This window comes from Lentinula edodes (assembly GCF_021015755.1).
Source record: "Lentinula edodes strain Le(Bin) 0899 ss11 chromosome Unknown C8R40scaffold_21, whole genome shotgun sequence".
NCBI classification, from domain to species: Eukaryota; Fungi; Basidiomycota; class Agaricomycetes; order Agaricales; family Omphalotaceae; genus Lentinula; species Lentinula edodes.
In genome coordinates, this window is record NW_025764327.1 from 361,055 (window position 1) to 385,998 (window position 24,944).

At 46.2% G+C, this 24,944-nt stretch overlaps 13 protein-coding genes across 13 annotated transcripts; 6 read left to right on the forward strand and 7 right to left on the reverse strand.

The window, feature by feature from the left end:
- Positions 1-830: 830 nt before the first annotated feature.
- C8R40DRAFT_1171495 (uncharacterized protein) lies at positions 831-3,418 on the forward strand (the record flags this gene model as incomplete). Its single annotated transcript, XM_046231710.1, has 11 exons — positions 831-889; positions 947-956; positions 1,013-1,056; positions 1,185-1,227; positions 1,282-1,306; positions 1,359-1,458; positions 1,521-1,563; positions 2,862-2,919; positions 2,982-3,006; positions 3,054-3,243; positions 3,299-3,418. The coding sequence occupies 11 exons, from the start codon at positions 831-833 to the stop codon at positions 3,416-3,418; spliced, it is 717 nt and encodes a 238-aa protein (XP_046085479.1).
- A 280-nt stretch (positions 3,419-3,698) lies between these two features.
- On the reverse strand, positions 3,699-5,225 carry C8R40DRAFT_1171496 (uncharacterized protein; the record flags this gene model as incomplete). Its single annotated transcript, XM_046231711.1, has 2 exons — positions 3,699-4,985; positions 5,043-5,225. The coding sequence occupies 2 exons, from the start codon at positions 5,223-5,225 to the stop codon at positions 3,699-3,701; spliced, it is 1,470 nt and encodes a 489-aa protein (XP_046085480.1).
- A 256-nt stretch (positions 5,226-5,481) lies between these two features.
- Positions 5,482-7,375, forward strand: C8R40DRAFT_313234 (uncharacterized protein). Its single transcript, XM_046234674.1, has 4 exons — positions 5,482-5,672; positions 5,731-6,076; positions 6,140-6,375; positions 6,439-7,375. The coding sequence occupies exons 2-4, from the start codon at positions 5,853-5,855 to the stop codon at positions 7,347-7,349; spliced, it is 1,371 nt and encodes a 456-aa protein (XP_046085481.1). The 5' UTR covers positions 5,482-5,672; positions 5,731-5,852; the 3' UTR covers positions 7,350-7,375.
- Positions 7,376-7,466: 91 nt separating this feature from the next.
- Positions 7,467-7,929, reverse strand: C8R40DRAFT_313302 (uncharacterized protein). The gene is made up of 2 exons (XM_046234675.1): positions 7,610-7,929; positions 7,467-7,550 (listed from the first exon to the last, which is right to left on the reverse strand). Exon 1 carries the CDS (start codon positions 7,887-7,889, stop codon positions 7,644-7,646), a length of 246 nt encoding a protein of 81 aa, XP_046085482.1. The 5' UTR covers positions 7,890-7,929; the 3' UTR covers positions 7,467-7,550; positions 7,610-7,643.
- Positions 7,930-8,055: 126 nt separating this feature from the next.
- On the forward strand, positions 8,056-8,777 carry C8R40DRAFT_1171499 (uncharacterized protein; the record flags this gene model as incomplete). Its single annotated transcript, XM_046231712.1, has 3 exons — positions 8,056-8,340; positions 8,437-8,517; positions 8,574-8,777. The coding sequence occupies 3 exons, from the start codon at positions 8,056-8,058 to the stop codon at positions 8,775-8,777; spliced, it is 570 nt and encodes a 189-aa protein (XP_046085483.1).
- Positions 8,778-8,923: 146 nt separating this feature from the next.
- C8R40DRAFT_313624 (uncharacterized protein) lies at positions 8,924-11,826 on the forward strand. The gene is made up of 4 exons (XM_046234676.1): positions 8,924-9,224; positions 9,284-10,911; positions 10,970-11,536; positions 11,584-11,826. Exons 1-4 carry the CDS (start codon positions 9,074-9,076, stop codon positions 11,590-11,592), a joined length of 2,355 nt encoding a protein of 784 aa, XP_046085484.1. The 5' UTR covers positions 8,924-9,073; the 3' UTR covers positions 11,593-11,826.
- A 235-nt stretch (positions 11,827-12,061) lies between these two features.
- On the forward strand, positions 12,062-13,449 carry C8R40DRAFT_313127 (uncharacterized protein). The gene is made up of 7 exons (XM_046234673.1): positions 12,062-12,253; positions 12,325-12,549; positions 12,613-12,693; positions 12,752-12,838; positions 12,891-12,941; positions 13,008-13,271; positions 13,325-13,449. Exons 2-7 carry the CDS (start codon positions 12,469-12,471, stop codon positions 13,361-13,363), a joined length of 603 nt encoding a protein of 200 aa, XP_046085485.1. The 5' UTR covers positions 12,062-12,253; positions 12,325-12,468; the 3' UTR covers positions 13,364-13,449.
- Positions 13,450-13,612: 163 nt separating this feature from the next.
- C8R40DRAFT_1161191 (uncharacterized protein) lies at positions 13,613-14,773 on the reverse strand (the record flags this gene model as incomplete). The annotated part of the gene is made up of 6 exons (XM_046230094.1): positions 13,613-13,763; positions 13,828-14,302; positions 14,363-14,387; positions 14,455-14,476; positions 14,539-14,573; positions 14,630-14,773. 6 exons carry the CDS (start codon positions 14,771-14,773, stop codon positions 13,613-13,615), a joined length of 852 nt encoding a protein of 283 aa, XP_046085486.1.
- Positions 14,774-15,362: 589 nt separating this feature from the next.
- Positions 15,363-15,684, reverse strand: C8R40DRAFT_1047281 (Nop10 family nucleolar RNA-binding protein; the record flags this gene model as incomplete). The annotated part of the gene is made up of 3 exons (XM_046224433.1): positions 15,363-15,460; positions 15,531-15,573; positions 15,631-15,684. 3 exons carry the CDS (start codon positions 15,682-15,684, stop codon positions 15,363-15,365), a joined length of 195 nt encoding a protein of 64 aa, XP_046085487.1.
- A 108-nt stretch (positions 15,685-15,792) lies between these two features.
- C8R40DRAFT_1108685 (putative thioredoxin) lies at positions 15,793-16,532 on the forward strand. The gene is made up of 4 exons (XM_046228266.1): positions 15,793-15,903; positions 15,975-16,151; positions 16,225-16,299; positions 16,361-16,532. Exons 1-4 carry the CDS (start codon positions 15,862-15,864, stop codon positions 16,400-16,402), a joined length of 336 nt encoding a protein of 111 aa, XP_046085488.1. The 5' UTR covers positions 15,793-15,861; the 3' UTR covers positions 16,403-16,532.
- Positions 16,533-18,058, reverse strand: C8R40DRAFT_1108687 (uncharacterized protein). Its single transcript, XM_046228267.1, has 4 exons — positions 17,799-18,058; positions 17,683-17,745; positions 16,813-17,616; positions 16,533-16,762 (listed from the first exon to the last, which is right to left on the reverse strand). The coding sequence occupies exons 1-4, from the start codon at positions 17,940-17,942 to the stop codon at positions 16,583-16,585; spliced, it is 1,191 nt and encodes a 396-aa protein (XP_046085489.1). The 5' UTR covers positions 17,943-18,058; the 3' UTR covers positions 16,533-16,582.
- A 158-nt stretch (positions 18,059-18,216) lies between these two features.
- Positions 18,217-21,180, reverse strand: C8R40DRAFT_1171504 (uncharacterized protein; the record flags this gene model as incomplete). The annotated part of the gene is made up of 4 exons (XM_046231713.1): positions 18,217-20,011; positions 20,062-20,119; positions 20,177-20,849; positions 20,905-21,180. 4 exons carry the CDS (start codon positions 21,178-21,180, stop codon positions 18,217-18,219), a joined length of 2,802 nt encoding a protein of 933 aa, XP_046085490.1.
- A 300-nt stretch (positions 21,181-21,480) lies between these two features.
- Positions 21,481-24,236, reverse strand: C8R40DRAFT_1161195 (copper amine oxidase; the record flags this gene model as incomplete). The annotated part of the gene is made up of 11 exons (XM_046230095.1): positions 21,481-21,631; positions 21,693-22,386; positions 22,436-22,613; positions 22,669-22,744; positions 22,801-22,954; positions 23,011-23,122; positions 23,162-23,386; positions 23,437-23,573; positions 23,634-23,823; positions 23,874-24,071; positions 24,129-24,236. 11 exons carry the CDS (start codon positions 24,234-24,236, stop codon positions 21,481-21,483), a joined length of 2,223 nt encoding a protein of 740 aa, XP_046085491.1.
- Between the last annotated feature and the right edge of the window lie 708 nt (positions 24,237-24,944).

The following is a 24,944-nucleotide window of genomic DNA, read 5'->3' on the forward strand; positions in this document are numbered from 1 at the left end:
TAAGTCTAAACCGTGCTACCTACCTAATTCTCGATGGCTCAACAGACTGGAAATGAATGGCAAAGATGCTTCATCGGTGGCCACGTCGCGGCGCAATATCGACTCTATCTATCTGTCGAATGGATATGTGTACGTGTCTTTGTTTCGATTGGCCAATCTTACGGCTAATAAGCTCTAACAAACTGGCTTAGAGCTGCTGAGGGTTATGAGTATATTAGAAACGCCACTGGCAGCTCTCTCGATCTTGTATCATCAAGATCAGATATTTATCCTTGACCCCTGGGTTTGAGGTCTGAATCACCAACAGCCTTCGGAACAGGTATAGGTCGCGATTCAGATAGACAGTCGCAAGGCATTTCTGAACCAAAATATCCGACATCGCTTAGACACGCGCTGCCTCATAAAATTATCCTTGACCATCATTTTTCCGAATCTCCCAGCACCCACCTCATTTTCAAACTCACAATGCCCATTGACGTAGTTTCAACGGTTGGAGCTTCTTTTGCTGGATGTCTGGTGGCAGTAGGGTTGAACCTTCTACTTCTTATTCTCAAGTCAAAAATTCATCAACACTTGTTTTGACAGACTTTCAGCGGTCCTAGGCTTCCAGGTCTTTTTATATTATCGCATTTTTCCTTCCGATACCCTATCATACAAGATTCTGGTTCGTGGCCTCTCTACTTTTTCAGGATTTCAGCCAATCAGTCAATTGTTCAGGTTGGGTGGATATGGTGTGTACAATATGCGGTCACATTGTACTAGAGTAGATAAACTGACCCATACTCTCGAGGGCTACTGACGCCGTACACACTGTTCTATTATGTGCTACAATGTGGCAGTACCTCATTTTCAGCTTTGAGAAATTAGAAATCATGGTGGAAGTTCTCCCGTAAGCTTTGAACATTGTATCCTGGAATGTTCACGAGGCCCAACTGACTGCTTACAGGACAGTTGCAGTATGTATAGCTATTTTAACTCCCGGTAATCTAATTTCTGATTTGAATGTCTTCAGGTAACAGTTGCAATGACCGCCACTGCTGCTCTGAGTGTCAACGGGTACGTACTGTTTATCTCTTTCAAACATCCTTTCGACCTAGTAACATCTTCCCGTCCTAGTTTCTATGGATGGAGAATACATAAAAGTAGAGCCCAGTGTCGAATGAGTAACATTTTCTTACCATTAGTGTTCTAGTGAGCAAACAAAACTGGTGGTTGACTGGGCCCATTGTACGTTACGTCTAACTTTCCGAAGTATCTCATCAGGTCTTGACCATTTCATAGGCTTTCCTTTCTGTTGCTCAAGTGGGTATGTGATTTGTGCTCAAGTAACCGCTGATGTTACTGACAACTGTTCTCAGGGCTTGCGTTCAGTAAGATTTTTGCGAATGATCTGAATCTTGAGACCTATCACCTATCTCTGACATGTTTCTATTTCAACACAGCTAATGCTGCTGTACTGTACGTCTTACACTTTTTAGAAGAGTCATGCATGGTACTCACTTAGTGTTCGCTCCTTCCAGAATGAACACAAAGACGTTTTTCGATATTGCAAAAAAGTTTCAAGTAAGTTGGTTCAAAAATGATCCACCATGTCAATGAAGTGAACAATCTAGCCCAAAGATTATATTTGTAACCAATCTATTTGTGTCGGCAGTCACGGATATTATCATCGCTGTGGCTCGCTACTCACTGAGGGCGCAGCAAAATTTCCCACCCGTGAAAAAAGGGGGGAAATTTTTCGTAAAAAAAGCTGTTTATTGATTCGAAATATTACCCATTATTTGTCCGTAAAGCTATGAATATCCCAACTGATATTTGTCAGTTAATTTTGACCGAAAAAGGATTCCTTTTGCCTTTGATAATAGTATATATTTGCTTTGGCCATAAATAACCTTTGTCGCTCGATATAGATAATCTTTCACACTAGAGATAGATAATCTTTCGTGCCTAGATTAAAATGTCCTTTCACTACCGTCTTTTCTTTCTTTTTACGGTCGCGAAAGTGAATGCCCGGTTTTCCGGAAGCGCTGAGGTTTGATTTGTAAGCACACCAATCCAGAGTGGCCCGAAATAATGTAAATTGACTGGGTCACATTGACCATCAATGCACTGGACCAAGTATCAACTTGTAGATACTGTAGTTGCAGATGCATAAGTAGGGACATCTCACTTTCAAATAGAGTACATTTGAGCGCTTATGTACAAAAAACCGGGCATTCACTTTCGCGACCGTAAAAAGAAAGAAAAGACGGTAGTGAAAGGACATTTTAATCTAGGCGCGAAAGATTATCTATCTCTAGTGTGAAAGATTATCTATATCGAGCGACAAAGGTTATTTATGGCCAAAGCAAATATATACTATTATCAAAGGCAAAAGGAATCCTTTTTCGGTCAAAATTAACTGACAAATATCAGTTGGGATATTCATAGCTTTACGGACAAATAATGGGTAATATTTCGAATCAATAAACAGCTTTTTTTACGAAAAATTTCCCCCCCTTTTTTCACGGGTGGGAAATTTTGCTGCGCCCTCAGTGACTACTACTTACGGGATATCAAACGTCAAGGATACTTACCGTGCGTGGTTTTATCGATATACTTTAGTATCGATGCCTACATATCCTCCACGGGTCCTTCGGTCCTTTAAACAGTACCCAAGAAATTGTCGATGGCATTGTGGTATTCACCATCAACGATGGAGTAATGACCTGGTGAGTTTTCCCAAATTGAGATTCGCTGTACTACCAGTATTGAACCATCTCTAGTGCTGTTGCAATTGCTGCAGTTGTCTGTGTACGTTTAACTGTGCTCGCAATCTGCACTGAACTCCAGTTGTACTCATGACAAGCTGGCATTGGTAGTGTCTGGCGATGCCTAATAACTTCGTTTTCCTGGGCCTCTTTGTTATTAATTCCAAATGTATGTCTTCTCACACAGCTCACCAGCTTGACTTCCATTCCATTGATTCGCCTTAATCGCAGTTTACTCCAATTCCGTGCTCGCTACGTACGTTGTCGGCTACGGCATAATTTCTGTACTCATCACGATTTCAGTCTCAACCTTCGCAATTGGTATCGGCATCGATACGCTGCGGGACATCGCCCAGTTTTGATGATGCCTAGAGCAACGAGCGATGCATACAAGGTCCACGGTGAGACTGAGCAACGTTCAATCTCGATGCTACCCAACTTCGGCGGTTCTACTCGCAGGAGTTCAATTTATATTGATCATATCGGAGACGAGGTACGTGAATCTTTCTTTGTTGGGTGTTGTAGTTATATTGATAATAACCCGATAGAACGGTGTAGAGATGTACATGGAGCGTCAAGTCGATCTGGATACGCCTGAAAGTCATACTACCATGACGAAGCAAACGGTGGAGTTGTTTACGCCACGGAACCCTGATCTCCAACAGTAGTCACTACACCCCGCACCACCGACATCTGGTCCATCTTCATCTCTCTGAAGCACGTTCTTCCTGTTGTCTTTTCTGCTGTGTATCGGATCAAGAATCCTCAATTCATCGAGGGGAATTGAGAAGGCATACACTGCCCTCAGAATAAATACTATTATGTCTACCTTACTCTACATACACGGTCCTCAGTTACAGTCTGTTACAGATATGAAAACATATAACATCCGACGCGATAGATACTACTATGATACCTCAACGTAATAACACACAGTGCCCACTGACATCATTCAGAAATCTGTCGATTCTGCTTGTTCAAAAAGTGAAAAGCATTCAACGTCGACTGTACTTCCGACCAGCCAGCCCCTGGCCCATCTGCCCATTTGAGTCCAGGAAAGATCTGATACAGGTGCAACGCAACAACAGCAGGGCTCTTCACCTCATCATACAAGATGCATCTGAAATTCCTCAGCGCATGCATGGAAAGCGTTGGCGGCGGAGGCGGAGGTGGTTTGAGATCAACAACAACAAAGTTCACCCGAACGGGAAACTCGAGACTCTTCAACCGCGGGCAATGCTCCGCAAAGTGCCTCAAGGACTCGATAGGCGGTATTCCCTCGCCCCATGTCTCGGAAGTGAGCGAGAGTGTCTCGATGCGCGGCCAGGCGGCTGCCATTTCTGCAGCTCGTTGGTCGGTCAAGAATAAGGGTAACTCGTAGCCAAGTTTTTGAAGTTGAGGTAAGCGAAGGATCGGGGAGAATAGTAACCAAAGGAATTGTGCGTCGAATAGGTTCAAATCTATCTCACTGATAGATGACATCTCTAAGACGGTGAGGGAGGAGAATCGGTCAAGGCATCGGGTCAGGTCAGGCATTCCAGTCCTATTCTCCTCCCATACGGAATGCAGATTACAAGTCAACCGCAACTCGTCCAAAGTTGTAGTAGACATCAATTTCAAGATCTTGTGTATTTCACCGGGGGGACCTGCAATGCGCAAGGTTTTTACAGAGGAAAATCCGCTTGTGATACCAGAAACGTCGAAGGAGACGTTTTCCGGTAGAGTAAGGTTGAGGTAGGAGAGGTTTTGTAAAGATGCGATACCGTTGAGGAAATCCGAGTCGTAACGAGACATCTGAACGATCCTGAGGTTTCTTAGGTCGTGGAAGCAAGATATGGACGCAGCGAAACCTGAATATGGTGCATCGGATTCGAGATATAGGGTTTGGATACCGGGGGACTTCCATGCCAGTATGGATAGTGAAGGACCGAAATCTAACCCTTCATCTCCGTCTCCTATTGTCTGCGCGTGAGGGAGGAAAGCCGGCAAGGAAGCTGTGGATATTGTTCTCGATAGAAAGAACATCAAGGAATTTGAAGTAGATATCGAAGCAGCAGGATGGAACTCTTTCAGCGCGGGGAAGATTGGTTGCATTTGTCCAAGACGCGCATACACCGAAGTGTGTATACTCGATTCTTCCTCTTCTAACAGTATTCTCTGGTCGAATATGTGCACTCTGGACGTATAAAATCGTAATCTATCCCAGGATTTAGGTGCGATTTGCTTAACAAGCATCTACTCATTCTATATATCAGTAAGTCGTGTAAGTAAGAACCGCATTTAAGAGCTCACCTTTTTTCCTCCTATGATACTGGTTTCGGGGAGTACCGAAAGCAATGGTTCAACTGAGCTCAGTGTACGCCACAAGACATTCAGAGCCGGCTCCAGGAATGCCTTTGACGCTAACCCAAAGGATAAGAGACCTTGACGAGCAGCAAGGTGGTCCCTTGTGCGTAATTGCTGGTCAAGTGCCATGTACGTTTCGAATTGTAGTTCTTCGCATATCAGGGTGATAATATCAGTGTCCAGCACTTGTATTGGTTCGGGTTTGGGTATCGAAAATTCGGAGAAAGAGCTCGATTTGGAGCTCAAGCTCGATGAGGAGGCGAACTTGAACATGAAGTTTTGGGCAAGATTGGCTCAGGGATAATCATGAGGGATATTATTTTCAAGTATGGAGAGGGCCGAGAGGCCGACGCTCTGTTCAATGTTTCAACGGCGAACGCGGTGTTGTGCCTTTTTACTGATCCGGAAACACTGCCACTGTTGGCATCAGGTTGGCACGACAAAAATAAACACCTGGCTCCCGGCGTCGGGCGTCGACGACGACATTGGCAAGGGCAGATAAACTTGCTTTTACTCCCTGGACAACGACAAGTTGGCGCCTTTGCAATATTATATTACTCCTCGATGTCTAATAGGGTAAGATTTCTATTAGAAACTATATGTGGCATGCTCCAACGCTTTTGATTCTTTCAAGGCATTGAGCTAAAGTGCCGGTCATGGCTTTTCTCCATTACCGATCTACGTCGGAGGATCCTCTCCCGGTCAATTATAAAAGCAACTTGAATATCAGCTACAGCTACATCTTTCTCTATCACGATGAACACAACATCAACGACAACAACGAATACAACCCTGTGTTTTCCTCGACATTTGTCGTCCTCTGCACCATCTTCAAGTTCATCGAAATCCTTGATCGTCAGCAGTGTCATTCCAACATCCAAAGAGCTTCAAAAAGGCTCTATACTGCTCAAGATAGATAAATTCGGCTGGAGCGCGAATAATGTCACGTATCAAGCTTTAGGCGAGCATCCACACTTCAGGTGAGCATACGCACACGTTTAACAACTTCTTCCAGACGTCTTTTGACGCGTCATTTGCATTAGATATTACGATTTTCACCTTGCACCAGTGTCCTCGTCAGCCTCAGTATCACCTCAATCGCACGGGGTCGTTCCAGTATGGGGATTTGGTACTGTTGTTGCCTCGGCGCATTCTCAAGTAGCCATAGGCGAGCGGCTGTATGGGTATTTTGCCCCTGCGAAATATCTAGTGCTACCTATCGACGAAAGGGACGTGAACAAGTACTCGATGTATGTCCCGAGACCTCACCTGCCTGCTGGTCCGTGTTATTTTCTCGTTTCTTGCATGTGGGAAGGACTCAATAAATGGGTTATGGTCACAGATCGCAGGGTCTACAACCAGATCCAACGATGTTCCACTGATCTTTTATACTCTCGAGAGACGGAAGATCTCACGATGCTCTACCGACCACTGTTTTGGACTTCGTATTGGTGCGAAGACTGGTTAGCGAGTAGCGGGTACCGAGGTGGCTGCGAATATATCCTGATTTCGAGCGCCAGTAGCAAGACGGCATTCTGCTTTGCGTACTCCGTTCGGAAGAGGATCGAGAGGGGACTTCTGAAGGAGTCTACCTCCAACGTCAGAATCATCGGCCTAACATCGAAAGGCAATCTGCACTTCACGGAGAAACTCGGATTATATCATGAGGTGTACGATTACGACTCTTTTCTTTCCGCAAAACCGTTCCACACCAAAGATAAATCCAAACCTCAACCTAGATGGATATATATTGACGTTGCAGGGAACCAAACGCTCAACTCCAAGATCTACACACATTTCGCAAGTCCGTATTCTGTTTCGAAGCTGGTAGCCGCCGTGTCCCTGGGTATGACTAATTTAGCTCCCGGAGAGGCAAAGGCAGACACTATCGAATGGACCGCGAATCTGGAAAATACTTCAGAAAACGGTGGGGGTACTAAACCCATCTCTTCGTCCCCTTCTTTGGGCTTCTGGCCACGCACAGAACAGTTCTTCTTACCCGAATGGCTAGCAATTCGTCGGTTACAACTTACTCCGACCCAGATGTTTGACGCTCAAAAGGAAGCTTGGGGTGCTCTGATGCAGGATTGTCCCTCTTGGGTGAAGTTGGAGTACGTTTATGGCGGAGAACAGGTTCAGAAGGCCTACGAGGCGATGGCAAGCAGTTCTCGAGGACTGGGTCCGGATAAGGGTTGGATTTGGAGTATGTGGGATACAGAGGCGGAGCACGGGGTGATTAAAGCAAAATTGTAATTCCTTGGTACGACAGAGTACAGTAAGAGGAAGTATTTTGACGATTCCGAGTCAAGCCAAGAAGTATTTGCGGCGCAGATGATACACATTAAGAATATAATAACCACGAGTATGTACGAAGTCATAAGCGTTCTGTGCAGCCCTATTCGAGCGAGTCCCGCAGTTGTTATCTATATGAGCGGGTGGAACACAAAAAGCATTCTGCAAAACCAAAAAATTTAACAAGCCACGTTCATGAGCGACAACACAGCAACATTTACCAATCACCATCTTCAGTCTTTTCCACTCTCCTCTCTACGCAGGGATCAACAAATCTCCCCAGCTCCTAACAGCCAGAATGCCACCAACGAATAATCCTAGCCCCGTCACCATACTAATGTTTCCCGGGAGTTTTTCCGGCGCAAAGACTTCTTCCCTGAGGAACCGTGAAAACGCCGACTCATTCGGGTCTGTGAGTTGACCTCGTCGACCTGGTTGGGATTTCGACAAGAATGTGGGTGCAGGAGCGGTTGAGGGTGAGGTAGCTGCGCGACGAGCCATTTCGAGTTTTTTGACAAATAAGAACTGGTGTGTGGTTTTACAGAGCCGGAATTGCCGGAATTGCAGTCTCCACGTGATCTTGGTATTTGGATTCGATGGTGGTGACAAACAACGCGTATTTCCCCTCTGGCTCGTCGTACATACTTATCTTACACTTTATCATGCGATGTCGGTGTCAACACCAACCCTAATCCCAAGACCCCAGCTCTTCCCTCGTCTCTTACCCACCCCTCCGCATCCGCCTCAAACATATCCATTGCCAAAAAGCCACTCTTTCCCCGCGAATTCGGCGTCGTTATGGACTTCGGGAGGACAATCAAATGCTGGGGGAGACTTAACCAGTAGCTCGGGAAGAAGTTCGGTGGGAATACATGGTCATTTGAATGCTAAACGCAACTTGCAACGCGAGATGGACGATCTGAGTGAGGAGGAGAATGAGTTGGATGAATTGGTGAGTTTTTCGTTTGAATTTGCGCTGTTGTTGGGCTCCGAACTATATTTCTGCTGTGCGCTCTAAACTGACTCAATTAATATGATCTCTTTATAGAGCCTTGCAATACACCAACGAGGATTCTCATTTCTAGTGCCGATTGGGAAGACGCTCACAGTCTTAGAGGAGAAGAACGATGTACGTTTCATCACCCTCTGATTATATCGTCAGACATTTTCAATTCCGTGTTGCAGGCCGATGAAGATGAATCGGAAGACTCCGTCTCAGCAGCCTCAGCGTCTGGTGGTCCTCCTTCCGTTCTCGAGGACGATGGAGATGGAGAGAATGATTTAGACGCTAGTATGGAAGACATGGACGACAGCATGAACAACGAGGATGATGAAGATGATGAGGATAACGATGGAATGGATGATGAAGAGGATTTGGATGACGGGTAGTTATGGGATAGTGTGGATTACATAGGTATGGTTTCTCAACCCTTAATCCTGATACCTGTTAACGTCGAGTTTAGTTGTGAATTTCTCTTGTGCTGATCTGATTACTCGAGTTCAATGTATGAGGTTCAAGTGAAGACCGATTGCGAAACTGTTCATATCTGCCCCACAAAAGACTTTGTCAAGCTCTACATAGAATTCGGTGCATTCCGAGGTAACTCACGTGTATATCATCCCAATTGCCTCGTTGTGTCAGTCAGGTCAAGGATCTTGTTGTCTGTACATAGCCGCTGCGCGCTATGGACCCTCCTAACCCGAAGCCTCAGAAAGAAATGTCCATCGCGACTCCGATGTTCGAAAATGCCAAAGATTTCATGATAATGAACAGCGTCTTCAACAGCGTTGGCCGCGATCTGATATACAATATCAGCCATGCCGATCAATTCAAAGGTGCACAAATTATTTGAGGATTAATAGCCGTTCATTAGCTTTATGACATCTTTTGTTAGGCCTTTATCGACTGTACAAGTCGGCATCCACGTCTGCTATGTATAATTCAGAAACCCAATATCCACCTGCTAGGTGTCATGGAGGCACTCGTGAAGCGGTCCTCAGCAGACTGTCACAATGGATCGCTAATCCCAAACAGGAGTCACAGATATGCTGGCTATACGGCGGCGCTGGAGTCGGAAAGTCGTCCGTCGCTCAAACAGTAGCAGAACGATTTGCGCATGAAGGGAAATTGGCAGCTACCTTTTTCTTCTGGCGAGACGACCCTGCGCGTAATAGCATTCGGCGCTTAATTCCTAGTCTCGTTTTCCAATTAACCAATGCCATTCCGAGGCTACGCACAGCGATAAACGCTGTGGTTGAATCCAACATCATGATTCTAGATGCTCCTCTCGAAGAACAGTTCCGTGAACTGATCTTGCAGCCCTTTCAAGGCCTAAATAATTCCGAAGAGAGTTCTCCACTTCTGGTCATCCTAGATGGTCTGGATGAATGCATAGATGGTCGCAGCCAAGAACGCGTTCTCCTTTCTATTGCTAGGGGACTGGTATCTGGCGGGATACCTCTTATCTTTTTGGTGACTAGTCGACCAGAACCCCGGATCAAAAACGTTTTTGAAACACTTGCACACATCTGTACCCGGGTTGCGCTTGAAGATTCTGACGAAGATATTCGAAAATATCTCTCGGATGGGTTCGCGCAGATATATTCTCGTCGTTCGACTACTATGTATCAAGTTCATCAACCTTGGCCCACTTCGAAACAGTTAGATGAACTAGTCTACAAAGCATCAGGCCAATTCATCTTTGCCTCCACAGTGCTTCAGTTTGTGGATGACGATTACTCCCTTCCCTCTGAACGTCTGCGTATTGTTTTGGGTTTGACAGACCCTGAAGATGTACATAATATAGTGGGAGTACCGCTTTTTGATGAGCCAGAATATGCATCTTCCGATCGGCCATTTGGCGAATTGGATAAATTATACCAGGGTATACTGTCCGCCAATCCAAATTCCGAACAGCTTGTACGAATTATTGGAAGCATCGTAGTCTTTCATGACATCATGACGCCCACAACAAAGATGCTCGAGGAATTACTCGCCTTGCAACCAGGCGCAGTCTCCGCCACTCTTTCAGGAATGCATTCGCTACTAAAGACCACTCCTGACTTGACCCATGTAGCGCCTCATCTCCTCCCAATTGAATTCGCACATAAATCATTTTCCGACTTTTCACTCGATCCGAACCGCGCTGATAGATTTTTCATTGATCGTTCAGCCCATCACAACTACCTGGCGCGCCGTTGTTTGAAACTCATGCGGGAGAAAAGTCTCTCACCATCCTTTGCTGGAAGGATGCAAGCCTGGGGGTTGCGCCCGCTGGTCAGGCTTAAACCTTTCACATATGCTCTTGGTCAAGAATTGGTATATCACTGCAACTGGGCATATCATTGTACCTCTGCTATAACGACTCCAGAGTTGATGCATGAGCTACGGGCAACAGACATCTATGCTTATGCTAATCGTTTAGTTTTTCTCGGGCCACATCTCTACCATTCAGCTTGGAAATCGATTACGCAAGTGGGAACTTTCATTGGCGAAGTGAATCGTGTTAAACGTTGGGCTGAGGTGAGCACAAGCTCTCAATGTTTCCCTCATATCTTTCTACGATCTCATCATGAGATAGAATAAACAAAATCCTCCAAAAGATCTTGTTCAACGTTTTCATAAGTTTTCTCTCGGATTCTATGTCTCTGTTGTGGGAACCTGTCATGATTGGAACATGCAACTCGCTACCTTGGGGAACTTGTTGGCATTCAACGCTATAATTCCTGACGTTGACCTGGGGTTCGACCTCTACAATAGCGAGAAAGTCTTCTGCCAGATCATCGGCTGCGATGAATCACAACTTGCTGACTTGAGACACATTTGTCCGCTAAGGATTTCAGCTGAATCAGAATCATCTCCGCATTCAAGTGCCAACTACTCCAATGGTTTTGCATCCCCTGGTACACAAAGTATTCATACAGTATTTGTCGATTTGACCAACTGTCATGCCACACTTGCAGTGCGCTGCATGGAAACCCTTATAAACGACAACGATAACTTTCTATATGCCGAGAGATACTGGTGCAAGCATCTCGCTCGAGCGTGTCCGCGCCATGATCTTATGGTATCTCTGGAAGAGTACATACGCAACGGCCGATTGGACAACGATCTAGAGTCAGTAAATGAAGTATTCAAATGGTTGAAGGTGATTAAATCTGAATTTTTTGCTGACCACAGCTGGTAATTGAAAAGGTACCATGAACAGGAGCTTCCTGCAGGGGAACATTCTTCGACCTCAAGGATGCTACTGACCACCTTGGGTAACATTCTTCGTCCTGCGTCGCTAGAGATCCAGGGATCGCAATCTAAATCAAGCTCGGATTCAGATGTCGAGTCGAGCGAGGACGTATTTTTTGACTGTGACGCATATGAATAAACCGTTATTTGCGGTTTATGTGCTCCAGATGTGTTCCGTATTCTTAGGCCAATTTCTATCTTTGTCATAAACCGTTACGATGTAGTTTACAGGTCCGAATGACAAGGGCTGACTGATTCGGGGTGGAAGGGATTTGACATCGTTCCTCGTGTAGCATCAACGTACATGCTGTATTTGCTTTCGAGTCTTATCTGTACAGAAATAAGGCCCCTAGCAGCTATTTCCAGCGACGCAACTCTGAGGTTAGATTGACACGTAATTGCACCGGGTGGAGATGAAGCGGTTCAAGCTACTATGCCTTCCTAATTGAGCTCGCTCTCTCTGTAATTATGATCATGATTATCTTCGTTTTTCTGGTCAACCGTATTCCTGTCATCAGGAGCGTCATAGCGGCATATTTTCGGTGCCTCGACGGTCCCGCATCACCAGCGGCAAGTTTTCGGGTCGTCAAATGCTCCTCGTATGTAGGGCAAAAACCTAAAATTGGTGAGATAGCTCTGCTACTTGTATCGATCGTGATCATTCTCAAGGAACAACGCGTATACATCCTCTTATAGAAACATCTAACATCATGCGACAAGTCTGGAACTAGTGACTAAGGGAAGGTACTACGAACAATACGTTATTTATTGATCATGCATCTGCTGGCAAGGTTTGACGGCGGAGAACTCGGAAAACCTACTTATAGCTCAGGATAAAGAATGGTCAGATACTATTCTACATTTACAGATCTTCACCCTTCAAATATTCCTGCACTACCTCTACACATCTCCACCCAACATGCAGGTATGCGCAAATCGAGGTTGTAGACCGCCGTTTCGAAAAACTCATCATTGAACTCTCAGAATAGTTATAACCACATCGAGGCTTCGGAGCCGTCTGGAAGAAAACTGAGGAACGTAATGGCGCGAGCTTTGGGCAGTAAAGTAAGTGTTTCCTGCTCGTCATTGGAAGATCATGTCAACTCACTTGGGTGACTCGTAGAAGCAATCAACATACAGTGCCGAGGCTGAAGTTGCATTAATTGCACGTATATCGCCTACAAACCTTCAGTCGGAGTGCAATACTCTGGTATGTTCGTGTTGGCTTCTCGTTAAGGTACCAAGGATTGATTTTGTTCCAGGTCGATTTTGATATGAGTCAAGACGATGAAGACGACACAATCACTCTATGGGTAAGTTAAGGTTCAACTTTTTTGAAAAGATTTTCGGAAGATTTGAACGATTATTTCACCGATCAGGGGGGGAATGATTATCTGTCAAGCAGGGCACCATTGGAAGGTGGTCGTAGTGCAACTAATAGTCGACCCTCTCAGGCATTACGGACCCGAAAGGACAAAGGGCCCAGAATAATGGTTGACCGGAGCCAAATGCTGGATCCGGAAGATAGAACCTGGGATGCCCCTCGATACAAGCTCAGCTCAAAGCTCGGTTTCTCGTTCAGGAAAAATTCCCAGCCAACCAACAGCGCTAATAATAGTCAGCGAAGAGCCCGTTTCCCCGAGGTGTGTTGAGAATGTTGCATACTATACATAGCCAACTGACCAGACTCCCCCAGGCTGAAGTTTTGGACCCCGACGATTCGAGCTGGATGTGAATAGCTTAGCAGGAAGAAGCAAAGTCAGCCACCCCACTTCTGTGTACATATTTTATTTCGTCATTTAAGTGCCAGAGAAAATATTTCCTATTCATTGCATTATTACTGTCAGGTTTGGATATACATTCTACATAGAGTGTGATAAGTACCTTGAGATTGGATGGAGAATAAATGACAGCTGAACACGGTATCGAAGGAACGTTTGCCTGCCTTCGCAGTGAGAAATATCGAGAAGAGCCGTTTTGGCAGTCAGCCAAATCGTTCCCTTGCGAGCTTCTGAAACATGGCCATAGTAGCATCTTCCTTCTCCTTAAACGCGGACGCCCGTTCCCTAATCGTAGTCACTTTCTCTTCATTCTTTTGTTGGTATCGCTGACGAGCGGCGTCCCTTCGAGCAATTCTAAGATGACGTTAAGTGGAGATTCGAGGCTCGAGGACTGAATTCTCTGGGAATCGAGACTCACTGCTGTTTGAAGCTATCTCCACCGCCCATGAGCGTGGATTCATCCACTTCAAGTCCTTCATCCCCTCTGTCTCTGAACGCTCGGTCACTTTCCCTCTTGACCCTCTTTTTCTCCAACATTCCCTCACGGCCACCCTCTTTCGGCCCAACCATATCCTCAATCCGGTCCTTATCTTCCTTACGATCACGTTTTCGCTTCAGCCGGCGGTCATCTTCTTTGGACTCTGCAGCGTATTCCCGCGCGAGCTGCATATCTGAAGACGAAGGTAGGGTAGGTCCTTGAACGCGACTACTTTTGGATGGTCCTTCTAGGGATTCATCAAAATCACGATTCAAAGTTGCCGCGCTGACAGAGGCGCGTGCTCTTTTCAGGGCCTCATCGTCAGTACGCGACACTTTGGAGGCAAATGACCATTTGTATCCAGTTTGAGCTCGTGAAGGAATTGTGGAACTATCTATGCCAGCGTAAAGTGATTCTGATGGAAGATATATCTTTCGTACCGACAGGAATACAATAAGAGATATTTGCCACTCACTGGGAAGCTTGCCTCTATTCCAGTACTGTGCAGAGAAGTATAATTGTCACGCGTTAATAGCTTGGGAGTACCATATGTACAAAGTTCGGTACCTTGACGAACTTTTGGAAGTAGCTAGTTTGTAAAATGAACATTCAAATTTCACAGCTATATTCAGATTCAATGAGAATGCTCACCTTCTCGCCTTCTCACCGGAGAGTTCATCGAAATACTGTGCTTTCTTTCGATGAGGACGCCATCCTTGTATGGAAAAAGCCCTAACCGCACCTTTCCTTTCTCATCCTTCAGCCAAACCCTGAATTCATCGCTCTTCTGGAAGTAATCAGCCTTACTTATCGGTTTTGCGTTGTTCGGTAGTTGTATATCTTCCTCTGAGCGCTCTCGAGAACGCGACCGAGATCGAGAAGGCATTTTACATGAGAGAACTTCGAAACGATTACCCAGTTACTATTAGTCATCCGCTATTATCATTATACATCACGTGCATGTAGTGCTTGATGATTATGAGTTATATTAATGAGTGAATCCTCATACGCGAATTTTTAACGACAGGCAAGGACAGGCATTATTTAGTGGCAGAGCCCAAGATTTTCGTGTGCGAATTGTTGAACGGTATCACTCTTGAAGCTTTGAGTCTGAGTTGTGAAGGACGCGTAGGGGACCATAAGAAACAAAGGGATAGATAAAACAGCAGCATACACTCCCAACATTGTACGGATTCACCAGGAAGACAAGGAACGTGTCGGCGGGACCAGCTCTCGGCAACGAATACGCATAAGGACACCACAGAGCCAGTCCTGGACACTCAGAAGATTGTCGAAGCGCAACTAGCCTCAACAATTCCATCATGGTCCGCACGTTTTTGAAAAAAAAACCGACACTGAACTAGGTCCACCTCATCTAGTTACCCCATATCTCATGTCTGATCCAACAGCAAACAAAAAGCTCCTGTGGGGTCGACTTTGGAAACGTCCTCCGGCAATCCAGTTGAGTATTCAAATCACATCGGTTTCGCAGGTAACTGGGTCAATAACACCCCATAGCGTTTTTTCAAAGTGACACGATGTCTTGAGAATTTGTCGTCAGGAGAAAAGCGAGCTTGTTGAAGTTGGGCTTTAGAAATGCTACCAGAAAGGATCCCGGAGATGTGGGATACGCGAATACTTACCAGGATGAGCAGATTTAGTGATTTTGCCTGAGTCTGTTATTTTCTAGAGGAAGAGTTCGCATTAGTAATTGAATTAGGAGAAAGACATATGAGCGCGCACTTTGAGCGTGTATATTCTATTGCCCGACTCATCGAGGACGTACATCAAATGCATGGTGACAATGGCGCGGCGAACAAGTCCAACCCCCACGGCGCAAGAGCAAATTTCTGACAGCAGCTAAGGTTAGGGCTTCAAATTTCCACGTGATATGTCAAAGCTTGAGATATCCGAATCGTCATCGATTTCAGTTCCGAATCCAGCCGCAACCACTTTGCGTTCTACACTATCAAGATGGTCAAAGTCATTGAATCACAGCAAGAGTTTATGGAAATTGTAAATATATAACCTGCCTCCATCTAATTGTCATGAACTGAACTCACAATGTCTGGCATTGCCCATTGAAGATCAACGGCGATACGCCTGTAATCATCGACTTTTGGGCAACATGGTGTGGGCCTTGTAAACAGATATCACCCGTATTCGAGAAACTTTCTACGAAGCCCGACTTTGCTGGTGTCAAGTTCTTCAAAGTCGACACCGATGCACAGGAGGCTATTGCACAGGAAGTCGGCATTACTGCTGTACGTGTTTATTTTTGCATTCGTCTGTGATCAAGCTCGACCTGACTATTCACTGTTTGTCTATCCTTTCTAGATGCCCACCTTCATGGTCTTCCGCAATGGTGAGAAGATCGAAGAAACTAAAGGCGCACTTCCAGCTAATCTCACGGTAGATACCCGTCTCTTAATTGAAAGCTTTGAGCGTCATGTATTAATCGCTCTTCATTTAGAAACTTGTCGAGAAAGCTGCTAGCTTAGCCCCCGCCGCATAGAACGACTGCATGTAGTGGAGTAATTGATGAAAACAATCTGTATCCCCTCGAGAATGTAGAATTGTATTTCATCATCATGTTTGTAGAATCACTCTCCATAAATCAATCATCGTGGAAGAAACGACAATATACATTATCCGTGACCTTTTATTGTACAACATTGTGGATCTACTTCCCCCTCTACGCATAAGCTTCGACGTCCTCCTTCGTGGGACCAGAAGGGTCATCCGAAGCAGCGAGGTTACACTGATGGAAAGCACGGACCTGCTCCTTTGTGAACGCACCTACAACAGAGTGGAGAACTCCACGGTTATGAAAAAGGACAAGATCGTTCTCGCGCCAATCGTGTGGATACACAAGCTAATAGAATACTTGAGAGACAAGCAGCCAATAGGTGTATAAATGCTTACTTTTGGAGCGATAGCTGGTCGCTGCATCTTGTATAACAAATCCCGAACCTCCTTCAGATCAGTGATATGAGCTCCATCGGGATACAAGGCGCCGTCCCGACTCGCTCCCGCAGGCAGAGGGTCGACGATAAGCTCCGCAGCACCACAAGGATGAACTTGGAAGTGCAAATTGCCCGTTACAGGGTTCTTCCACACAACGGGAAGCACCTTCCGACGCTCCTCCTCCCATGGAGGAAGTTCATCCAATGGCAGCTCCAAACCCTCACTCTCGATGCCCAGTCCAGTGGACATGGCATGTGCAGGAGCCATCCACACATACGGGTGTGGCGCATATCGTACTCGGCTTCGTACAGCGAGACTCTTCAGGTCTTTAGGTAGGATATCGAACATGGTTTTCCCGCTAACAAATGCTGTAGTCCCCAAAGGCACGTCGAGTTCGTCACCAGTTCCATCGTCGTATCGACATGTCTGGTGGTTGCCTTTAGGGACATTGATGCCATAGAGAGTAGTGACTTTGGGCGGCGATAAATCGTATAAAGCAGCGTCGATGTGCCATCTGTAGAACCGAGTAATGCCCTTGGCTTCGTCTTCGGGAGTGACTCGGGTCTTATGGAAAGTACTGTGCGAAGGGTGTTTCAACATGGCTTCGGCGAGACCTTCGTGATTGTAAACGGTCCCATTTCCGATAAGTTGGACTTGTGGAACACGAGGAATGGTCTTCAAATCAGGATGCAGAATGGATTTCTTCGTGCCTTCGGTCTTGTTGTTTCCATGGCCATAGTTTTCCGACTGAGGATCGAAAGCCTATCGATAGATGTTAAACAAAGTTCTTATCGAGCCAGTGTGATTAATTATCTCATCACGACGCACCTTAGTGAGAGCATACTGTTGCTCTGGCGTGAGCTTCACATCGCGAAACAACAGCGCGTCGTGCTGTATAGTACACAGTCAAGAATATGGTAATCCATATGTCAGTGCGTGAATACCTTGTATAAAGCATCCTTGATTTGTTCAAACAACTCTGGGCTTAACGAGCCAGGATCTACGCCCCTAACTTCTCTTCCAAAGTCTATGAATTTTGATGCGTCTGCTGAAGCTGGCAAAGGTAGAGGAACGAATTCGACGGCCATTAGAATTCAGAGTATATGAGGTGATAGTGAAGGAAAGAAAGAAAGGGAAGAGCTCCAGCCGTCATGAGGCATTTACATATCTGTTCATACGATATCGGAGCTTGGCTCATACGTCCAGGTCCTGACATAATAATATGTATCAGTTCTGGACCGAGCAAAAAAGTCAATTGATTGTAATTAATACCGTATGTAAATACTGGATCGGTTTGGAATCCTTAGACAAGACAATACATACAGTAGATGACCAGCATATCTATCAACATCGCACACACTTCTAGACATCCAACTCAGGAAGATGGACAGCTGCCAACCACGCCAGAACAACCTCCACTCGTGGACCATGCAGGGGAATATTGAGTGGCATTGGAGAGTCTTGACCTCCTTTCCGCTTTCCTTTGGTCTTCTCCTTCTTCTTCTCCGCCGCCGCCGCTTCTGCACGCTCCCGTTGCCTAGCAATCACCGGAGCAAGAAGGATACGCAGACTGTCAAGAGCATCAGCGGCATCAGGTCTTGGAGAAACGTTTGAGGAGATTGTCGACGAAGCAAAAGTGTCCACTGAGGCCGAACTTGCAGTAGCAGTTGAAGCACTTGCGCTACAGCCGGGTTCAGAGGTAGAAGACCCGCCTTCACCGACGTCAGTGGCTGAGGACTCAGTACCAAGTACATCGTCATAAAGGTCTGTGGTCGTGGTAGTAGGACTCGAGGAGCCTGAGGTTGAAGCCGGACTATATATTGATGCAGCCCGACTGACGGGAAGCGATGAAGGAGGGGTCGTTGCGTTCCTTCCACGAAGTACCAGAGCATACTCATCTTCAAAGTGGCCCTTCTTCCAGCCGCCTGCCAGTCGTTCTAGGACTTCCACGAACTCTGCTTGAGCCATGGACCGGGGCGGTAAAAATACAGGATATCCTTCGAGTCCATCCACCAGAGAAGCAGTTCTGATGAAAGTAGGAAGAATTCGAGAAAAGTCTCCTAGCATAAGGAGCGCAAGCAGAATCGTGTAGTGAGACTCCACAACGAGTGGATGATAGGTCGTAAACATCGTAACAGGAGGAGGGATGTGGGTGGAATAGCCCGTGTAAGGAGAAGAAGAGCCAGAAGAAGTGGAGTAGTTACCTGGTCTAGTAGACTCTGATAACGTGAAAGCATACTGCGTCTGTTCCTTCAAATCCTCCCGCCCCGTACCACCTTTCCCTTTCTCATGACTGGGATCAGCCTCCAGCGTATCGAAATGGCTTAGAAAGCGTTCATGATCCCGTATACCTTTCTTAATGTACGACGTGATTTGTTCGCGAAACCCATCCGCTGCTAAGGCCTTTCGATAGGCTTTCAATTTCGGTCCGTCAGATGATCCTAAAGGACCTCCCGGGTTTCCGATCTCGACGCCACCATATAAGCTATCCTGTAAATAGCACAGACGCAACTCGGAGGTATCGAAGGCGTAGTGGTTAGGTGGGTTATTTTTGAAATAATGTTTGGATTTGAAAGTCACTTCTTTGGGTCTTGCGTTTTCGTCGAGGCCCTCGACGTCCAAAACAGTGAGTTCGATTAAGTGAACGGCTTTTTGTAGATATGCTGAGCCGCGCAGAAATAGGAGTTGAGGTTCAATGGGGTCAGGAGCGTCAGGGAGTGCAGAAGGGTGAAGCGGCGGTGGGAGGTCGCCAACATCACCCATCGCACTATCCCCTTCGCCACTGGCCTCCTCATCTCCATCTTCAGCGGCTGCACTAGTTCCATTGGGAGGAGCTTGCCCATTTGTTCGCCTTCTTCCACCGCCAGTATTCCTACCTTTCTTCTTCTTACCACTTGCACCTGCACCCCGACCACCTTTCTCCCGCATGTTGCCCTTCCCACCTGGGTTGTCGAAGTCTTTGTGATCGTGCCTCAGCATTTTAGCTCTACGGACTGCTCGCGCCTCCTTCAATGCATGTGTAAAGTCTTTGATTGCCTGAGTATATTCATCTCGGAAACAGTGAACGACGCCTCTGGTGCGGAAGAATTCGAGCCGCTGGGGATTTGCCGCAATTAATTCGTCTAGAATTTGTGTTGTTGTAGATTCGGCTAATTGCCTGATACAGTGATGTCAGAGAGGCGTACTAGCCTGAGGAACAGTACCAACCGGGAAGGTATCTTTTCATGGAAAAAGTGAACATATTTTGCATCAGCGTCATTTGGATCTGAAAATGGGATTTAGTATGTGGCGAAAGACACATGAACTACCGCACATCACGTACCAACTTTCAATACTTTCTCCGCGACGTCGTCAAAAACACTACCGCCCTGCATCACCATCACACTAGACGCAATCTCGTCTGCCTTGTACGCCTGTGCCAACTTCTGAACTGCAAGTGCTCTTAGTCTGTGAATTCTCATCGCACTCATCGCGACGTTTCTGCCACCATTTCCACCCAAAGGGTTGATTCCAAGTGTTTGGGCAGCGGCCCACGTACTTCCATTCAATGCATAACCGCTCATACCACCAAATACACCGGGGGAAGATAACTCTGCTGCAGAAAGTCCGGACGAGGCACGTACAGATAGTTCCGCGGCTTCGTCAATCAAACGACGGATTGAAGCTACATTTTTTAACACTCCAGGGTCTATAGGAGGGGGAGGAGCGGTACCTGGTTTAAGCAACGGTAAAGGAGATGGTGGTGGAAGCTGCGTTGTGGTAGTTAACATATAGTGTTCATGGTCAATGAATCGGCCTCCTCCGGGAGAGTCAAGCTCGGATCTGAGGCTTTCGAAGCCTCGGTCACGCAGCTTTAGATTTGTGGTACCGGTGATTGGAATCCTGGAACTACTGAATGGTTGAGGAATTGGTTCCGGAACTGTAAGAGTTGCTGGATCCAGATTTAATGCAAATAGGGACTCGAGCAATTCCACAGGCAATTGAAGCCATGGTCCCTGGTTAATCCGTGTAAGTAGATAAAACTTTGAGCAAGAAATTAAGCAGACGCACATGATACGAGCTGATATACTTCCAGTGTTTATTCCTACTGATGCACAGCACTGATGGACGCCCCTCTGCTTCTCCAGACTCAGCGGCCTTTTTGGCGGCTGTATCTTTCGCTTTGGCTGCTGCGGATTTCTTTGGCTTCTTCTTCTTCTTCTTCTGAGCAACAGAATCCGTGTGATCCGCTTCTGGCTCAAGTATTGGTTCGTTTTCGAGGGGACAGCAATTTTTAACAACAGAAGATGGCACTGGAACAGCTGCGGCTTTAGGGAGAGACGCCATGAGGGATTTGTGAAAAATCAAGATTGTATACTATATAGCAAGGATATAGCCGCAATAAACGGAATTGATTGAACTGGAAGTGTCAGAGAAATTATCTTCGCCGTTTTACGTTATAGACTCTCCTTGATGATTTCTCTCGCGGGTCAAAGCGTCATTTCTCAACTGCCGATTTGACCTGTCAAAGAGTTAACCAGTTCATAGAGCATGTCAGTGGCAACACATTGCAGCACATTGTTTCCTAATATCATATTCTCAGTTACCCTAATTTGCTACACGTGTTCGGCAATATGCATAGAACTCCTAGTGACAAGATCCGCAGGCATCTGCTGAACTCTGTCCTGAAAAGGCGGACACACTCTTGCCATCTTTAGTACCTGGTACATCCATGCTAGGATTTTTGTCAAAGAACGACTGAGGTTTGATAGCAATGTTCAAATGCTCGACAGGCATCCTAAATGAATGAAATCTCAATATCAATCATATGTAGAACAGGAAACCAATATGGAACATACACAGGCCAATCTTCCGGTCGTGGAATATGAGTGGTGCCTACAGTCAAAAACACCAACAGATCTTCGTCCTTTACAGGAAGCTTTCCAGCGACCCACGAACCGACCGAATCTTCCGGTTGGGCCCTTGTTTGTGGAACGTACTTCCCGGCTGGCCACATACGGCCTCCCTTCGGACCTTCAACGTCCTTGACAACCCAGATAGGATACTGGGTGAATCCAGCACGACGAAGAGCCCAACTGTCTGACCTCGCCATGATAGGTGTAATACCACCCTTCATCGAAATCGAGTACCCAACATCCTTCCCACTAGCATAGTGCTTTCTAGCTGAATTTGTTATTCTCCACCGTCTCTCCTTGGCGAAATCATACTCTCTTCCACCTTCTTTCTCTAGAACGGTCTCCGTCGTAGTGAACGCATTTCCGGCAAAGTTAAAGTCCTCTCCAGTAGCCGATTTTTCACCTCCGATAGGAATGACATCTTGTTCCACGACACTGTTTTTGATGCCATCCACCATGGGATCAATTCGGAAAGAGAACATGTGCTGATGATAATGCGCGTTGACGCCAGGTGCGACAGTCGTACCGAATGAATTTGGTTCGCCTTGTTGTTGGGCATAGACTTGCAGGATCCCCGTAAGGCGAGCCTCAATCTCGATCGAACCATCCTGATAAAAGAGATAGTTCCAAATGTACTCTGAATCGAAACCATCAGTCATCAAATAATATTAACGATCACTACTCACCGTAGTTAGCTAACGTACAGACCATGCTGACCACCAACCTCCTTCGCCTAGTGGTCTGAGTTCTTCCTCCAGGACGATAGTCGGTGTGTTTCCAGAGAACTCCGTTGTCCTCTTCATGGATGCAAATCACGTTCTTTATCACGATTGCAGCTCCAGAATGCGAAACATAAGCACCAGGCTAAACGATAATTGATGTTCAGCGTGCAGTGCATTACGATGTAGCATGGGCATACGAGATAGTGTATCTGACCAACGCAATCACACCCAAGCGACAATTCGTTAGCCATAGTCCCCATACCATATTCGCCACTAAGGAACCTTATTCAGAACATGATCGAACGAAATAAACGCTTCCGAACGCTCACGAATCAAAAGCGAATTTACGGGGATGAGGATACTCCGGTGCACCATAAGGAACAACCATCTCAGCGAGGGAAAGACGGTAGATAATGGGTCGAATTTCACCGTGGTCGTTGTACGTGATTGTCGAGAGGACTATACCCTCTCGGTGACTGAAAGCTACACAGATCAACATCAGCAATCAAGGTTTTTGTTCTAGGACACAATATGCTCGCCGATGTGCATTTTCCAGTTCTGCCATTCAAGCTCATTTCCGTTCATGCTAAAGCTCACACCCTCGGGTTGTAGGATGTGCAACGGCTTGATATCCTCTCTCGGCTTGAACTGCTTCTTTTCTTTAGCTTCAATACCAGCCGGACCAAGCACTTCCTCTGTCTTTGCCATGAGATCGGGAAGGAAATCGAACGCCTTCTTAGGAGGAGGGATGCGTTCACGATTCGAAATCTTAAAAGACTCCTCGGCACTCGAGAGAGGTGGGATTTCCGTCTTGGGCACTGAGAGTACGGGTCCATTGGCAGTGGATTTATAGTGTGGTGGGAAGTCGATCTGGAGAACCTCTTCGGTGTTGGCATCTATTACTACGACAAAGTCCTGTGACGGGTTCTCAACGATTATAGAGGGGAGATAAGAGGAAGAGATACCATAGGGTGTGCGTAGAGATTGTCATGTTCTGAAAACCGAGCAAAGAGCAGCGCTTGCTGAATTCTCCGCGCCTGAGGAAAACGGTCGTCATATCCGATCGACCAACCGTCGCAGTAGATTTGTTCGGGAAGTACACCTGGTAAGCACGGAGTAAGCATGAAGCGGAATTTTGAACAAAGCCATAGTCAATACATACCAACAGCCTTAGCGAGATCCTGTACATTCTGATCTGCCTTGACAATCTTTTCACATCGGATAAGTTCTTCGACTGAAATTTGAGGCTGGACACCATCTGGAAGTTTATCGAATGTGTCCACAACCCATTTTCCTTCCGAGTGAAGGGACAATATGACATTGTAGGAAAAACCGTTGACAACATCAAGGAACTGAAGCAGTCGAGGTCAGTCAATGGTTACAAGGGCATAGTGATACTCACATCGACCTCAGCCCTCCTAACGATCTGCGCAGGGGGTTCAGGTGCTGTTTCGGGAACCAGAGGGATACCAAGATAAGCTAAGACGGCTTTCTTCGGGGGAGGAAGCAGGTACGTGGTTATGAACTTGACAGCTTTGATCGAGTCGAGTTCTGAGTTGGATGTGATATAGTGGCGAACGGTAAAAGTGATAGCTGCAATCTGGTATAGGTATAGATGTAAGTAGCGGTAGCATTCAGATTCTGGAAAAAAAGTTACTTCATCAGCAGTCAAAGGATCCAACGGATGTTGAAATCCAGTTGGGACAACATGAGGCCTCTCCTGTGCTGTGGTAGCTGTTGCAGGTACTGAGACGGTACTCGACATGACGAAAGACACCAAGTAAATCTATTGAGGACGTTAGATGTAAGACAAGCTCGAAAATCATATATACTGACCTCGAATCGATAACGATCGGAGGGAGCAGGAGATAGATAACAGTCGTTGTGCCGTCAGATGAGGGCGGGAAGGAAAAGAAGAATTGGAAGCATGTGAGTGCCCTCCAGATTGCAGCCGCGGCAGGCTCCGATACTTCAATCAACGATACCAACTCCCGACCTGGTGTCCCGACTGTTAGCACACCAGGTAACGGTGTTCCGAATCCCGAATTCCGAATTCTGATAGTGTCAACCACGTAGCAAATAAAATGTCGAAATTGAAATTTGACTGGAAATTTGGATGTAATGCGAACCGCGTGCATGAATTTGCATGCACTCTCGATTTCTTGAACTTGTTTGCTCATAGGTTAATCAAACAGGGAATACAGAAAGTGTAAAAAGAGGATCTATGCTGTTCGTGACCACATAATTTCTGATTCGGCGGACATACCAATAGGCATGACGAATTCAACCTGACTCCGAGTTTTGGGCTTTCATAGTCACAGTCATTAGAAATTGAAGGGAGTGTTTATATGGAGGAGTAGGTTCGTGGTTAATGTTAAATAAGCTATAGTCAATGAAAGTTTAAGTATCTGACGAGTGTGCGGGGAGTTTTCGTGACACACCAGGACACAGCATCTCTTCTAAATTCACTCTC

What these genes read in the sequence shown, in the direction of transcription:
- C8R40DRAFT_1108687 (XM_046228267.1), bottom strand. Translation starts at nt 17,942, where the DNA reads ATGGCCGTCGAATTCGTTCCTCTACCTTTGCCAGCTTCAGCAGACGCA. An exon ending in TCAAGGATGCTTTATACAAG is followed by an intron (nt 17,746 to 17,798) that starts GTATTCACGCAC and finishes TGTACTATACAG; the next exon opens with CACGACGCGCTGTTGTTTCG. An exon ending in AACAGTATGCTCTCACTAAG is followed by an intron (nt 17,617 to 17,682) that starts GTGCGTCGTGAT and finishes ATCTATCGATAG; the next exon opens with GCTTTCGATCCTCAGTCGGA.
- C8R40DRAFT_313624 (XM_046234676.1), top strand. Translation starts at nt 9,074, where the DNA reads ATGGACCCTCCTAACCCGAAGCCTCAGAAAGAAATGTCCATCGCGACT. An exon ending in CCATGCCGATCAATTCAAAG is followed by an intron (nt 9,225 to 9,283) that starts GTGCACAAATTA and finishes ATCTTTTGTTAG; the next exon opens with GCCTTTATCGACTGTACAAG. An exon ending in GTGTTAAACGTTGGGCTGAG is followed by an intron (nt 10,912 to 10,969) that starts GTGAGCACAAGC and finishes ATCATGAGATAG; the next exon opens with AATAAACAAAATCCTCCAAA.
- C8R40DRAFT_313234 (XM_046234674.1), top strand. Translation starts at nt 5,853, where the DNA reads ATGAACACAACATCAACGACAACAACGAATACAACCCTGTGTTTTCCT. An exon ending in GGCGAGCATCCACACTTCAG is followed by an intron (nt 6,077 to 6,139) that starts GTGAGCATACGC and finishes CATTTGCATTAG; the next exon opens with ATATTACGATTTTCACCTTG. An exon ending in GAGACCTCACCTGCCTGCTG is followed by an intron (nt 6,376 to 6,438) that starts GTCCGTGTTATT and finishes TTATGGTCACAG; the next exon opens with ATCGCAGGGTCTACAACCAG.
- C8R40DRAFT_313302 (XM_046234675.1), bottom strand. Translation starts at nt 7,889, where the DNA reads ATGGCTCGTCGCGCAGCTACCTCACCCTCAACCGCTCCTGCACCCACA.
- C8R40DRAFT_1108685 (XM_046228266.1), top strand. Translation starts at nt 15,862, where the DNA reads ATGGTCAAAGTCATTGAATCACAGCAAGAGTTTATGGAAATT. An exon ending in AGCAAGAGTTTATGGAAATT is followed by an intron (nt 15,904 to 15,974) that starts GTAAATATATAA and finishes TGCCCATTGAAG; the next exon opens with ATCAACGGCGATACGCCTGT. An exon ending in AGGAAGTCGGCATTACTGCT is followed by an intron (nt 16,152 to 16,224) that starts GTACGTGTTTAT and finishes TATCCTTTCTAG; the next exon opens with ATGCCCACCTTCATGGTCTT.
- C8R40DRAFT_313127 (XM_046234673.1), top strand. Translation starts at nt 12,469, where the DNA reads ATGGTCAGATACTATTCTACATTTACAGATCTTCACCCTTCAAATATT. An exon ending in TACACATCTCCACCCAACAT is followed by an intron (nt 12,550 to 12,612) that starts GCAGGTATGCGC and finishes TTGAACTCTCAG; the next exon opens with AATAGTTATAACCACATCGA. An exon ending in GAAGAGCCCGTTTCCCCGAG is followed by an intron (nt 13,272 to 13,324) that starts GTGTGTTGAGAA and finishes AGACTCCCCCAG; the next exon opens with GCTGAAGTTTTGGACCCCGA.